Genomic DNA, 14,096 nt, shown 5'->3' with positions numbered 1-14,096 from the left:
GTGGATAATATTCGTAATTTGCTGAAATTGTTACATCTAGAAACAGAGTTTCATCGGATCACATGACAAATAAAATAGGCAGGACACACCAGAGGCAAACAAATAGGGTAAAACACTAAAGAATCGATAGAATCAGGATTAATAACTTAACATGAGATAAGCAAATATTATCAAAGTTTATAATTTATCCTATTATTATATTAGAAATTTATCCATAGAGAGCATCAAATGTGAAGTTAGACAGCCGATCAGAATACCAATCTCGTCCCTGTCGCATAGTCTAAACTACATAACTCTACACAGTAAATCCTTTCCAAACTCAATCTCTAAGATAGGTCACATCCTAAGGATAATATCCGTTATTCGCTAAAATTGTTACATCTGGAAACAGAGTTTTATCGGATCACAGGACGAATAGACAGGACACATCAGAGACAGAGCAAATAGGGTAAAATACTAAAGAATCGATAGAATAAGGATTAATAATTTAACGTGAGATAGATTTTATCAAGGTTTATAATTTATCCTACTATTATATTGGAAATTTAGCCATATAGAGCATCAAATGTGGAGTTAGCCGATCAGAATACCACTCCGTCCCTGGTGCGTAGCCTAAACTACGGAACTCTACACAACAGTTGTGCCTACTCAACTGGGGTATGGGTCCTGTAGTATAGACGCGTATACGTGTCTGCGGTCAGACCTCATGGGATGGTTCCTTAATTGGCTGCTACCCCATGCGGCAGAGACACGATGTGAACGGCCACTAGGCCTCGCCAGGGACCCTCCAGTCATGTCTGTGAGCAGCATTGGTTCTGTGACGTTCCCTTCGTTCGCGTGTAAGCTATGTCGAGGTTGACTGCAGCTCGAGTTGGGCGCGGACCGATCGATCGAGGGTACTGGAACATGGAGTCATTTCGTCCAGGGATAGCTATACTTCGTTCAGCCAAATGTGGCGAGGAATATAAACAAATACACGTGAACAATGGCTGGACAGAGCAGGGCTGAAACGTAATTTCCTAATCCCTATATGCTAGAGACACTGGGCTTACTTACTAGGACCCTCCGCGAGGGTCCTTTAAAATTCGCCCCTGGGCATCGACGTTTGGCAGCCATTCTATGTAGCTATAGCACCGATCACGTGAACGTTTTATGTATATTTTCTGCTGCGTCTCTCGGACTAAAGAATTTTTAGGTATAAGGCACGTCGGGACTTCAATTCCAACGTTCGTTTAATCACGTGAAAAAAATATATCGTACAAAAATACTTTGAAAAATATATATGATTTTTTAAAATTCTAATTTAATTAAATTTTTAATTCGATTAAAATTAACGTATTTCTCTTAAAAATAAAGATGTTTTCGCGTTTCTTCTTTTTAATTTATGGTAAAATATTTATAGTTCCACGTGAAAGAAGGAAAACAGTTATTGTCCACATTTAAAAATTTATAATAAATTATATTGAAAATGAAAAGCTATGTCGATTGAAGGTATTTTCGAAGAAAAGTAACTAAGCCCAAGGTACTAAGAAAGATAAGTTTGGGTTAGGTCAATTAGGTAATTGACATCATTTTCCAAAGATTTTTCCTAGAATTAGAAAATGAGTGCTAAGTTAAGAATTATACAGTACGTTCAAATTAATTATGTTCTATTTAAAATTCTGAAAATTTATTTTAAACTCTGAAAATGGAAAATGAATGACATTTGCAGAAATTGAGATGTAAATTAAGAGAGGTCAATTATAAAATTTAATCCACTTTTGATCCATACATTTTTATCATCGGTTTGATATAGCAAAGTGATATTAGAAACGATCATTATTGCATTTCAAAGAACTATCATATAGCGTAATTGTTTAATGACTATAGTTAATTGAAATCTGTGGTGATATTGATTTATATAATGATTCTCTCTCCATTCTACCTCTATCTCGTTGATATCTTTATTTACTTAGTAAAACTTCTCGTAAAATTGCTTTCTAACGATGACACCCTTCTTTTAGTCGCATATAAGTTTATCGCTATCGATATTGTGCAAGTTGCGAATTATACCTCGAACCATTTGACATCACATCGTAAAACGCAACAATTAAAAATCAGTAAGTTTAATACTAACACTAAGAATACTAATATTAATATTAATTTCGGTATTAATATTAAATATAGAGTTAATAACAGTAGTTATTATTACACTGTAACTTAATATATTAATATCTACAATAATAATAATTAATTAGTAATTATATAGTAGATTCTATATAATAAATAGTAAGCTTCACAAACACAGAAGGGGAATCAATATAGAAACCAAAATAGAATCAATACAAAAATGATATTTTAAATACTGCTACAGTCACAATCAAAATTTAAATACATACGTAACATTTTTTTTTATTAAAATGAAATCATCATCGTTTCTGTTCTTCATAACTGTTTTAAAAAGAATCGTCATATAACAGTTATTTCTGAAACCGTTACAATTCCTGGTGCTAAAAAGAAAATCGATAATTATGAAGTTCAATATGCTGATATTATAACATTATTCTAGATTATGTTCAACTATTAACTCATAATATTTACGTTGTTACCATTCATTATATTTTCTCTGCTTATCTAACGCTTATCTGTGTTATTATTGCTATTAATCTTCTGTTAATGCACTTATAATATTTTTATCGCTATTACTCATCTCCTAAATACTTTAATTCGTGAATATCAATAGCAATTAATATTTTATTCGATTTAATAAAATATTGAAAATACCAAACTTTTCATTAATTCAGAAATTATAATTAAATAACCAAGCATTCGAATAAATACTAATCATATGACCGTTCATAGCATCCTACAATGAAAAGTATAGATATAATTATAATAGCTATAGATCTAGTCACTACTAGTGGCGACATCTGCAGACTGATACGTCACGTTGCATCGATCACACCTCTCAGTCGAGCCAAGATCTCCGAGGGTAATATATTGCTCCTAGGAGGCCATTCGTTAAACTCGTGCAAGGTACTACAACAGTATCTTAATTAATTTATCACCTCGATATTAAATATGGACTTGCTTGGATATGACGCTAATTTATTATCTGTTTATGTCCCGTGCTGGTAAAATCATCAACATCTTATTCGTGCAATTCATTGTGACTGAGCATTTCCTTGTTTCATGGAAGTATATACATTCTATTATGAAGACACTGCACTAGTCCATTGCGAATTGTACCGTGCAGTGGGTTCTCAAATCGTGACAAAATTATAAGAATCTTTGTCCTACGTGCTTGTGCGAGAAAAATATATGTTTATATATACAGTGAATGTAGTGATTCATTATAATTTATCTTTCTAATCTCTGTGTTATTATGTGTCATGGCAACCTTGAGGGGTAATTTCGAAGTGACAGTGGATAGTATAATGATACAGCAAATTTAACCTAGTGGTTGCTGTGCAAACACGTGATGTAACGTCGTGTTCTCATTTATCTTCATTTTTACACTATGTATCATCAGCTTCCTGTCCTTTTCTCATCAAACTAACAGTGTCGATAATGAAGCTCATTAAATATCACATTTTATAGGTATTTCAAAAAAGATACTTTAATACACTTATTAATGAAATTTTGTGTTCTCATAATGTCTATGAACTAATATCAACGTCAATAAATATTATTTAGGAATTAATGTTTGGAAGATGAAAAATTACTTTCAATAAAAATACCAAATAAAAATACGCGAAATTTGAATTAAGGAATTGCCAATATCCTTTCTCTTATCTCAAATATTTAATATTATCGTGTTTACACTAATTAATTACACTTCTGTGTATTCAACATTATCATATGACACGTGAGAGTTACGTGTCGTATTTAATAGCAAACTATATTGCAAATAGAAACTAATGTCTGAAAATACTATTAAAAGTCATATCTTATTATCATATCAGGTTTGTCGAACTTAATTTAAAAAATATAAAAGTATAAAAAAAGACTTGTAAATTATTTTTTAGGAAGTGTGTTAATTCCTATTATATCTGTTAAATATTTAAACTTTCTAAAAATATAAAAATCTATAATCTATATAAAATATAGAATCGAAAACTGGAAAATAAAAAGGAAAGTGCAATGTAATTATTAAGAAAATAGTTTGAATTATTTTATAAATAAAATGAATTATCGTAATTAACGACGCATATAGCTTCTAATTAATACAATTTGATAACACTACCAAATTATTGTACATATTTGGAGGAATAGAAACATTACAATCGAATATTATTGATTTTAATTTCCCGTGCAATGTCGTAGCTTATAATAAATAATTTTCAAAATAATTCAAAAATTTTTATATTTTTGTAATTGTTTATAACGTCACATACTCGGAACATGTTCTTCCTCTTCATTCTGTTCTAATTCCTTTACTTCACTTATGTCAAACATTCTATACTTTTACTTATTGCACACTTTGACTTGCTGGCAATGCTTGTGCGCGCCTGATTGCTACAGCTGTTTCCGGTCATTGACCTCTACGAAGTCAGTCGGTGGTAAAACAAACGTCCCGTTAGCTAAAATTATTGTTTCTTTGAAGGATACAAAATTTGTATTTTCTAGATGATTTACTTCTTGTTTAACTTAGGAATCAGAGTATTTGTTGTAGTAAATAATAAAAAATAATTGAACTCTTTTACTCTCAACTACTGTTTATTATTACATTATTAAATTATTAATATCATCTAAAAAGAAAGTGAAACGTAGAAATTTTTCCATTAACTATTGTTTACTAGCATATTTTTAACTACATTCGAAGTTAAATACTGGTTTTCTTGTTAATTTATTTATTACTATATTCTGAATTTTTTATTAATTTATTTATTATTATATTCAGAACTGAATATAATTATTTAAGAAATATTAAACATAGGAGCTTTTTTTATTAATTATTTATTTACTATTATATTGTTTACATTTAATTTTCTCTAAAGTCAAATATAAAAAAAATATAATCAAAAAATGCAGTTTATTTTCAAGTAATACATAAGTACCTAAGTATATAATTTGCGTTTTAATGAATATAATTTTCTCAGGAAAGTTACCTAAGTATCATTTCTATATACATAATTTATTGTAAATATAATTATGAATGTAATTTGCACGTAAGATTGACTAAACAATATTTTGCAGAATCTTCAAAAGCGCAAATGATAATATACTCTTGCAGGAAATTTAATTTCGTGAACCTACGTTCACTCATCGGATTATGCGCGTCAATCAACAATGGCGGACTACTTAGTAACTATTTGCGGCATCATCGCCTTATTCGTGGCACTTTATTATTACTTCACTGCGACATTCGATTATTGGAAAGTTCGTGGTGTACCTGGGCCACGTCCTTTACCGGTATTCGGTAATATCAAAGATGTGATGTTTTTGAGGACATCGTTGTGCCACTATTTGAAAAATCTCTATGAAGAGTACAAAAATGAACCAATGGTTGGAATATTCACGAGAAGAACGCCTATACTCGTCATTCAAGACCCAGATTTGATAAAAGATGTTTTAATAAAGGACTTCTTTAAGTTTGCTGATCGAGGAATTCCAGTCCACGAAAGAGTAAGTACATAACTTTATATCTTTATCTTCTATCTTTAATGAAAGTATAATCTTTAATGTGAAGTCCAATGAGAAGGAATATAATAAGTCCATTCTTGCTAATTTTATAATATTTATATAACCTAAATGAAGTAAACTTAGATAATACTTTAATATGATATAGAATAACAATTAATATGACAATATTTTTAGAACATTCAGGGTAATAAAAATATACATATATTTAATTCTAATAGAAAATAAAATACAATCTTGGTAATATAAATAGATTAACTATCAAGATATTCAATCTTATAATTTCTCCCTAAGAATGTGTGACTTTTCATGTTCTTTCCTGTGACCTTAGACTTCATATTCTTTTAGGTTATATAAATCTATAATTAGAAGATGCCATTTCTTTTACTTAACATATTCACAGTCATATACCAGCTTCAGTAGTAATTTCAAAATTTTATCAGTTAAAATTAAATATTTACAAGATCAATATTATATGCTTCCTGCATAAGCAATTATAATGGTATATTATAATATTGTAGCATATTTACTAATATTATTAATATTACATAATAATACATGCTACTATATATAATTTATTACTATATTTCGATTAAATTTAAAAATTAATAGACTAAAAAATTAAGATTATAACAAAGTACCTTTTCAAATTTCAAGACTATACTCTTACAAAGAGTAATAATAATATTCCTTAAATTTATGTACAATTTACAATATAAATTGCATTAAATTCCGACAATTACACTACCTCAATGAAAACGATTTAATTCCTATGGTGATTACAGACGGAACCACTGTCTCCACATCTCTTCAATTTGGAAGCAGAAAGATGGCGACCGTTGAGGACCAGGCTTTCGCCTGTATTCACAACCAACAAGCTCAAAGACATGTTTCCTTTGATATTAGAATGCGCGAAACATTTGGAAGTGTACCTCGATAAAGTGGTGGCTAGGGGAGAACCCATAGAGTGTCGTGAATTAACTGCGAAGTACACGACAGATGTAATCGGTAGCTGTGCCTTTGGCATTGACGCGAACGCGCTGTCCGATGAAGAAAGCGAATTTCGTCGAGTGGGCAGACAAGTATTCGCCGTTTCCTTTGGGCAAATATTGAGATTCCGATTTCGTCAAATATTCCCCAGGATTTACGATTTGCTCGGCTTCGTACTGCCGCAAACGGAAGTTACAACGTTCCTCACGAACCTTATCGTGGATACTATGAAGTATAGGGATGAACATAACATCTTGAGGCCTGACTTCGTCAACATGCTTATGGAGCTCAAAAAACACCCAGATAAATTGGAAAATATTAGTATGTACACGTTTTCAATGATTTTTTAAAGTCGAATAATTATCGCGATGAGGTTACAGAGTATGTACAGTCGGGCACAAAAATGTTCATATACACATATAGTTCTGCTTTTGTATTTTATATCTTAAATGAACATTGCATAACTTAAACGAGATTATATAGTTCATTATATATTACAAATTATATATGATGTATAATATTATAAAAGATAAAAATATTTACAAAATTTTTACAATATTACACATGTAACAATTTTTGTATTACATGTAATGAGTTATTATTATACAGCAATGTATCAAAAATATGTATTATGTCATGCTAGGGTATAGGCACAATATTTATGACGATGCAAAAGTGAAGGAAGTGGAACGAAAAACTAATTTGTTTATACGCTAGAATATTTTTGTTGCCGACTGTACTTCTGAGAATAAATTCATTATTATCTTCATGTACGTGTAAATACATTAATGAAAATTACACGATGCTTTATACATTATATAAAGTATATAATGATCATAGTTCACTTGAAGACTTTAAATGTATTAACCATAAGTGAAATACAGAGTGAATAATTCAATAGCTAATTAATCTTCTATTACAAATAATTCGTGCATTGTGTGAAAATTGTTTTAATACAATGACACAAACGTGATCAAACCCTATAGGTAGTTTTCAATATTTTATAAATTCTATTCAAAATTACGAAACTCAGTAACAATTTTAATTACACGTATGCATTATAAAAATTTAGTAAATTAAGTCACGGATGAAATTTCAAAACTAATCAAGCAATTCTGAAAAAAATAGATTATGGCACAAATTATATGCAAATCATGAGAACAGAAATAGCAATTAAAAATATTAAAGATTTATCTAAATAATATTATATAAAAGAGATTCATAATAAAGTAGTTAAAGAGATTCTTACATTATTCAGTCTCCTATAGCAAATTAGAATATTCATAAATAATTCATACTGTTAATGCAATTAGGCTTCAGAAGTAAATAGTTGATGAAATCATGAGTATTGAATCCATTTTCTTGAAACTAATTTTGAAGCACAAATATGTTCTTCTTAATCGAACTTGACATAAATTTGCGAATTTTAGAATTTATAAGACATACAGAAAAATTGTTACTATTATTATTAGTTATATAATTTTGATTAAGAAACATTCGTTTAAATTTGAATTATTAAAAAAAAAAGATTAATATGTTCTCTTTACATCGTATTTTACAGAGCTAACAGATACTCTGCTAACTGCACAAGCATTCGTTTTCTTCGTTGCTGGATTTGAAACTTCTTCATCAGCTATGAGCAACGCTCTTTACGAGTTAGCTTTGAACCCTGAAGTGCAAGACAAGTTGCGACAAGAGATTAAAGAACATTATAAGAAACACAATGGTGAATTGAAATATGACCAAGTGAAAGAGATGACATATCTGGATCTAGTATTTCGAGGTGCGTATGTAATCTAACCCTTTGCACTCGACGATTTTTTGGCTAAAGAAGAATAGGAGTTCAAAGATTTTCTGTTACAAAGCTGACGATATTTTTCTGAGCAGTGAATAAGAAGTCGTGTGATAATTAACACATAGAATTATTTGATTTCGATACCTCGCACACCGTTACATTACCTGAAATTTGACATATTAACCCTTTGCACTCGACGATTTTTTCGTTACAGAAAAATGGTAATTCGAAGATTTCTGCCATAAAGTCGACGATATTATTTTATTTCGACATTCCACGCATCGTTGGCTAATTTTAAATATGATATATTAATTAACACCGATCTTTAGATTCTGATTAAATGGTGAGTGATAGTCACCTCTCGAGTGCAAAGGATTAATAAATATCGAGCTTCGAAAGTTTATCAAATGGCGACTGAAGGGGGGCCTCTCGAGTGCAAAAGATTAAAAATTCTAACTAAATTTCAACTATCTAACGTTATCTTGCATATTTAATTCTTAAATTACACAAAAATTAAGTTTTGTCCTTATTATATGCATCATGCATACATTTATGAATAAATTATATATATTACATATTATATACAACAGAAATTGCATAAAATATCAAATTAAAAAACTCTCGTTAATTTTTTATTTAATTTAAAATTATAGCATATTCTATAAAACCTATCCAATCACTTTGGTAGGAAATTATGTTTCATGATTAATTTGAATTATTAAAATTTAAATTGTTAAATGTTAATTTAGAGTTAGCATATTGCATAATTACTAATATAATACTTATTGCTATTGTTTAAAATATTCCTTTTGCAGAAACATTAAGAAAGTATCCACCTGGAGCAATTATACTAAGAAAGTCTGTGTCTAATTATACTTTCGAAGGCACGAAAGTTACTATACCAAAAAAATCATACGTATGGATACCATTATACGCGATCCACCATAACCCTGACGTTTATCCCAATCCAGATGCTTTTATCCCTGAAAGATTCACTCCTGAAGCCGTTGCAACACGACATTCTATGCACTATTTACCTTTTGGTGATGGGCCAAGAAATTGTATTGGTATGTATACAATTTTCTTATAAAAAAGATCCAAAAAAAAGATCCAAAAAAAAGAAAAAAAATTTTATTGTCCTCGGTATTTTTTAATGTTTTGAAGATATAAGCTGTTGCTGTAATATCATCAATGTTCCAGTCAATGATATTATATTTAGTAATATTTATATATATATTTCAGGTGCACGATTTGCAGTTTATCAATCGAAAGTTGGCCTTATAACGATACTTCGCAATCACAAAGTCGAAGTTTGTGAAAAAACTATGATCCCATACGTAATTGACCCAGCTGCTTTTTTACTGGCGCCGAAAGGCGGAATATATTTAAAATTTACGAAACTAGAAAGTTAGTAAAAAATTTTCAAATATTTTTGATAACTGCATACATCTTACAATTTTAAAGATATTAGTATAAGGTAGAGATGTTAGAATAAGGTACAATGGTGATTATTTTTGTGTCTCAAGCTAAAAAAACTTCTATTTGTAGTTTTTTCTTATTTGTATAATATATCTTGTAGTAATAATTATATTCATAAGTTATTCAATATATGTCTATTTTATAACGTATGTTAATATCTATCTTTTGTTAATTTAAAAAACTCTAGGCAGGGTGATATCAGTATAACTATTAATACAGTAATTGATAATGTTGAATCTTTATATTATATATTTATATATTACTCATATATTTCTAACGATAATATATAATAAGTAAAAATTATAAAAAAGAAATTTATAAAAACTATGTAATATTTTATCTATTTTTTATGGATACACAGTTTTATATCAAGATAATAATAAAAATAATGAATTATATATAACAGTATCTGCATTTCCATAAAATATCTTGTGTACTGTTTAAGTGCACCTAAAGTACCTTATTAAATTTTTCTCTAAAATATAGTTTATTGACCTTGTATTTCAACTATTAATTAATTTAAATGTTCATATTTTATGATTTCCTATAATTTTATTTATAAAATCCTAAAAATGTAAAAATCTCTTACCTACAAGTATGGGAATACAAACTGAAATCAGATAATTTGAAAAAAAAAAGAAATTTGAGCAGAAAGAAATTTTTTAATAAATGATCATGCAATTCAATTATTGTGATAAAATAAAATATTGATTTTATCACAATATTTACAATATTAATGCATATTTAAGAACAAATTACTCATATATATGTATATTGTAATTGTATATGGAAAATTTTAAAAACCTAATATATTAATATATCTACATTTTTATTCTAATTTTCAATTATATCATTATACTTTGATTAGCAAATCTTAAACCTTTACAAATTTTATTCGAATTTATGATCATTCAATTTAAATAATAAGCTTATTTTTATCACATTTTATTTTTTTTAATTTGTTAAAAAAGTATACCATAATGTGATATGCAATTTTACATAGACTATGTAAAATTATTGATTGTATCATATATAATATAAAATTGCTTGGAACAAATTGTGCCAATTTGCGATTTTGTTCTTAAAAATATGCTCTTCCAAAATATATAAGTATATTTTAGAAGAGCAGTAATATATATAAGTATAAATTTTATATTAAACATGCTATAAGTTTATAACTTACGATAGAAGTCAACATTCGAAGTTTCCGCCAAATAAATAAATGTTGTAGTAACGTGTGTTGGCAGTATCGTGTGTTTTTAATAATCTCATTCCCGCAGTTAACTTCTCGACTGTAGAAAATAGGGACGCTGAATAAGCGAATGACCATGAGGTTAGGTTCTATGAATCTGTATCGTTCACTTCTGTGTCGGAAGAAGGTGTGAGGTGATTATTACAACATCACCGTGGGAACGTTAATTTGAAAAAGCGATATAAAGGATGGAGATCATCGAATGACGAGTCACTTGATGTAGGTGACGTACACCTACATCGTCCTATCCTTTCGCTATATAAACTTACTACAAAATTCACTTCGACAATTAAAACAAAATACCTGTCAAAATGGAGTACAAAACTAAAGATACCAGCGTCTTTCCACACAAACCAAAACAAAAGGACACCACTTTGAATCAAGAACTAGAATACTGGATGACTCGACTTCCGGATGCTTTAAAGAACCTTCCCATAATACATTTGGCGATACCCGGTAAGTTTCAAATTATGAAAATCATATTTCCAATTAAAAAACTAAACTTTATAATTTAAATGCGCAGGAAGTTTACTAATTTTAACTAATTCAGAAGAACTAATCAAAATTAATATATTAATACATTGTAACAATGTAGATTTAATCAAACATAAAAATTTAGAATTTAATTTATCTAAATTTACGTACAGTTACATTTTTAAACTACATTATCGAATGTAGTTTATTGTGTGTATTTAAAAAATAATGAACTCATTTTACAGAATTATATTGACCTCAAGATAATAAATATGGCGTATATAATATGAATTGATACCTCCTAATAGGTTCTCATAATACGATGACTTATACTATAAACCGGAATAACGATGTGGGGCCCGATGAGCCGAGATACATCAGAGCTCTTGGTCGTTATTGTTCATTCGTCTCAAAACCCATACTTTTTAATTGGTCTATTACGCAACATGAAAACATCAAGAATCAGCTCGATGGTGGAATTCGATACCTAGACTTACGTGTAGCGACGAAGCCAACAGATGGATATATATATTTTGTTCATGGCTTATACGGATCAAAAATATATCAACCGCTGCAAGAAATAGCAGAATGGCTGTCCTACCACAGTAATGAGATCGTGATCTTAGATTTTCAACATTTCTATTCGTTCTCAGAAATGAATCATCGCCATCTTATTGAAACGATTTTCCAGTTATTTCGAACAAAATTATGCCCGCTAGCTTCCACTTTTGATCATATAACATTACATTGGCTTAATCTGGAAAAGTACCAAGTTGTTATTATTTATAGAAATGCATATGCACAAAATTACTCAAATTTGTGGCCAAGTGGTCTGTGGCGTACACCATGGCCTAACACTGTTCGCGTTAATGAACTTATAAATTTCTTAGATATAGAACTAAAAGCACGGTCATTAGAAATTGGTTTCATATCGCAATGCGTTCTAACTCCGGATATTCCTTACGTATTAAAACACCTGTGCGGCACATTACAGAGAAACTTAGTATCGGTATGTCAGAAAACAGTTATTTCCTGGGTAAATCAAAAACGACCTGGTCATGGTGGTTTAAACATCGTTATAGCTGATTTTATATCTGATAACAATTTTTTATTTTGTAAGACAGTCATTGATAATAATAAAAAATTCTTGAATGCACAATACTCTATGTGAAATATTTTGTACTTGAATACATATATGTATGTATAAATTATATACGAAATTTACAATTTCAATGCAAACTGGTTGTAATCAATTATTTAAAAAATATATCCTCATTACGCATTTCCAATAGTAAAATGCATAAAATGCTCTGCATATTTTACTTCAAAAGAAGTATTTATTTGTATGTATAATAAATAGTATAATAAATTTACGTTTGTATTACTTTATTAAAAATCTAAATATTTTATTTTTACTCTAAATCTTTGTATAATTTCTAAAATTCAATAACAATAATCATTATATTAATTTCTGTGTTGTACATTACTTTCCTTGAACTGCATGAATATAGTACTAAAAGATCAATAAATAACAATGATTCGCTTAAAAAATATTCATGAAGAAATATTTTAAGTATATTTTATGACATTTAATTACTTTGGGGATTTTAAGTGAGCTTTTACATTTATATATTCATTTTATGAACACTGAAATAGTGTTTAACATTGTATTCAATGTAAACATTCTTTTCTTATATTTGTTTTCCATTTGTTATTTGCAATCTATTTTATTTGATTTTAATTATTTTAATTAATATAAAAACTTAAAGAATAAAAGAATAAAAAGGAAAGTATAAAAGAATATGTATATAAATTCTTTATACTTATAGTTTGCTGTATAAGTATTTAGTTAAAAGGTCATGATATAAAAGGGTGGATTTCAACAAAAATCGTGTAATAAATAATATTAATATTGGTTCAAAACAACAATTATATATATTGTTTCCATAACATATTGCTGCACTTTTATCAAATCAAAAAGATCTTTATAACATTTTAAGTCGATTTCGTTTCACAAGTTATAATAATTATGGCATAAAATAAATATATAACAGCAATGATATACTTTCAACAGGAAAACAAAATGGAGGTATATATCACAAATTAAAAATTAAAAATATAAAAGTACTTTATCTCACAGAAGTCGATTTTAAGTATGCAATACTTACCTATTGCTTTCTGTGTGAATTAAAAATCATTTAATGGAAATTTGGTAGTTTTAATAGATGTGTAAAGTTTAAATGATATAGTTTCATTGTATGAGTTAAATTAAATCGGCAGTCCAACTGAGCAACTTATAGCTCTTCAGAAGTTTCAACAAATTCTCTATAATTAATTACTTAATAACTTCGTCATAATGCTTTCACCTTAAGCTGCTTCATTCTGGGTGCCCGTTTTTTTGCGAGTCTTCGTTGCTCTTTTTCTTCCCATTTTCTTTGTTTATCAGGATCTTCTTCTTGTAGTATACGTTCTTTTTCGGCTCTA

At 28.7% G+C, this 14,096-nt stretch overlaps 2 protein-coding genes across 7 annotated transcripts; both read left to right on the top strand.

Moving 5' to 3' along the window:
* The first annotated feature begins 2,045 nt into the window (after positions 1–2,045).
* LOC108549078 (cytochrome P450 6a2) lies at positions 2,046–9,869 on the top strand. 5 transcript variants are annotated; one of them, XM_017902310.1, is made up of 6 exons: positions 2,046–2,099; positions 5,216–5,607; positions 6,408–6,933; positions 8,174–8,395; positions 9,223–9,474; positions 9,650–9,869. In XM_017902310.1, the coding sequence occupies exons 2-6, from the start codon at positions 5,272–5,274 to the stop codon at positions 9,817–9,819; spliced, it is 1,506 nt and encodes a 501-aa protein (XP_017757799.1). In that variant the 5' UTR covers positions 2,046–2,099; positions 5,216–5,271; the 3' UTR covers positions 9,820–9,869. The 5 variants fall into 5 exon arrangements, with proteins under 5 accessions (XP_017757799.1, XP_017757795.1, XP_017757798.1 ...); XM_017902306.1 differs by lacking the exon at positions 2,046–2,099 and adding an exon at positions 2,937–3,015; XM_017902309.1 differs by lacking the exon at positions 2,046–2,099 and adding an exon at positions 3,233–3,387.
* A 1,498-nt stretch (positions 9,870–11,367) lies between these two features.
* On the top strand, positions 11,368–12,784 carry LOC108549075 (PI-PLC X domain-containing protein 3). Of its 2 annotated transcripts, none has more exons than XM_017902296.1 (2): positions 11,368–11,594; positions 11,921–12,784. In XM_017902296.1, exons 1-2 carry the CDS (start codon positions 11,450–11,452, stop codon positions 12,781–12,783), a joined length of 1,008 nt encoding a protein of 335 aa, XP_017757785.1. In that variant the 5' UTR covers positions 11,368–11,449; the 3' UTR covers position 12,784. The 2 variants fall into 2 exon arrangements, with proteins under 2 accessions (XP_017757785.1, XP_017757786.1); XM_017902297.1 differs by having other exon boundaries at positions 11,515–11,594; positions 11,858–12,784.
* Positions 12,785–14,096: the final 1,312 nt, after the last annotated feature.

This window comes from Eufriesea mexicana, unplaced genomic scaffold, assembly GCF_001483705.2.
Source record: "Eufriesea mexicana isolate 0111107269 unplaced genomic scaffold, ASM148370v2 scaffold1801, whole genome shotgun sequence".
NCBI lineage: Eukaryota > Metazoa > Arthropoda > Insecta > Hymenoptera > Apidae > Eufriesea > Eufriesea mexicana.
This window is presented reverse-complemented; position numbering and strand designations above follow the sequence as displayed.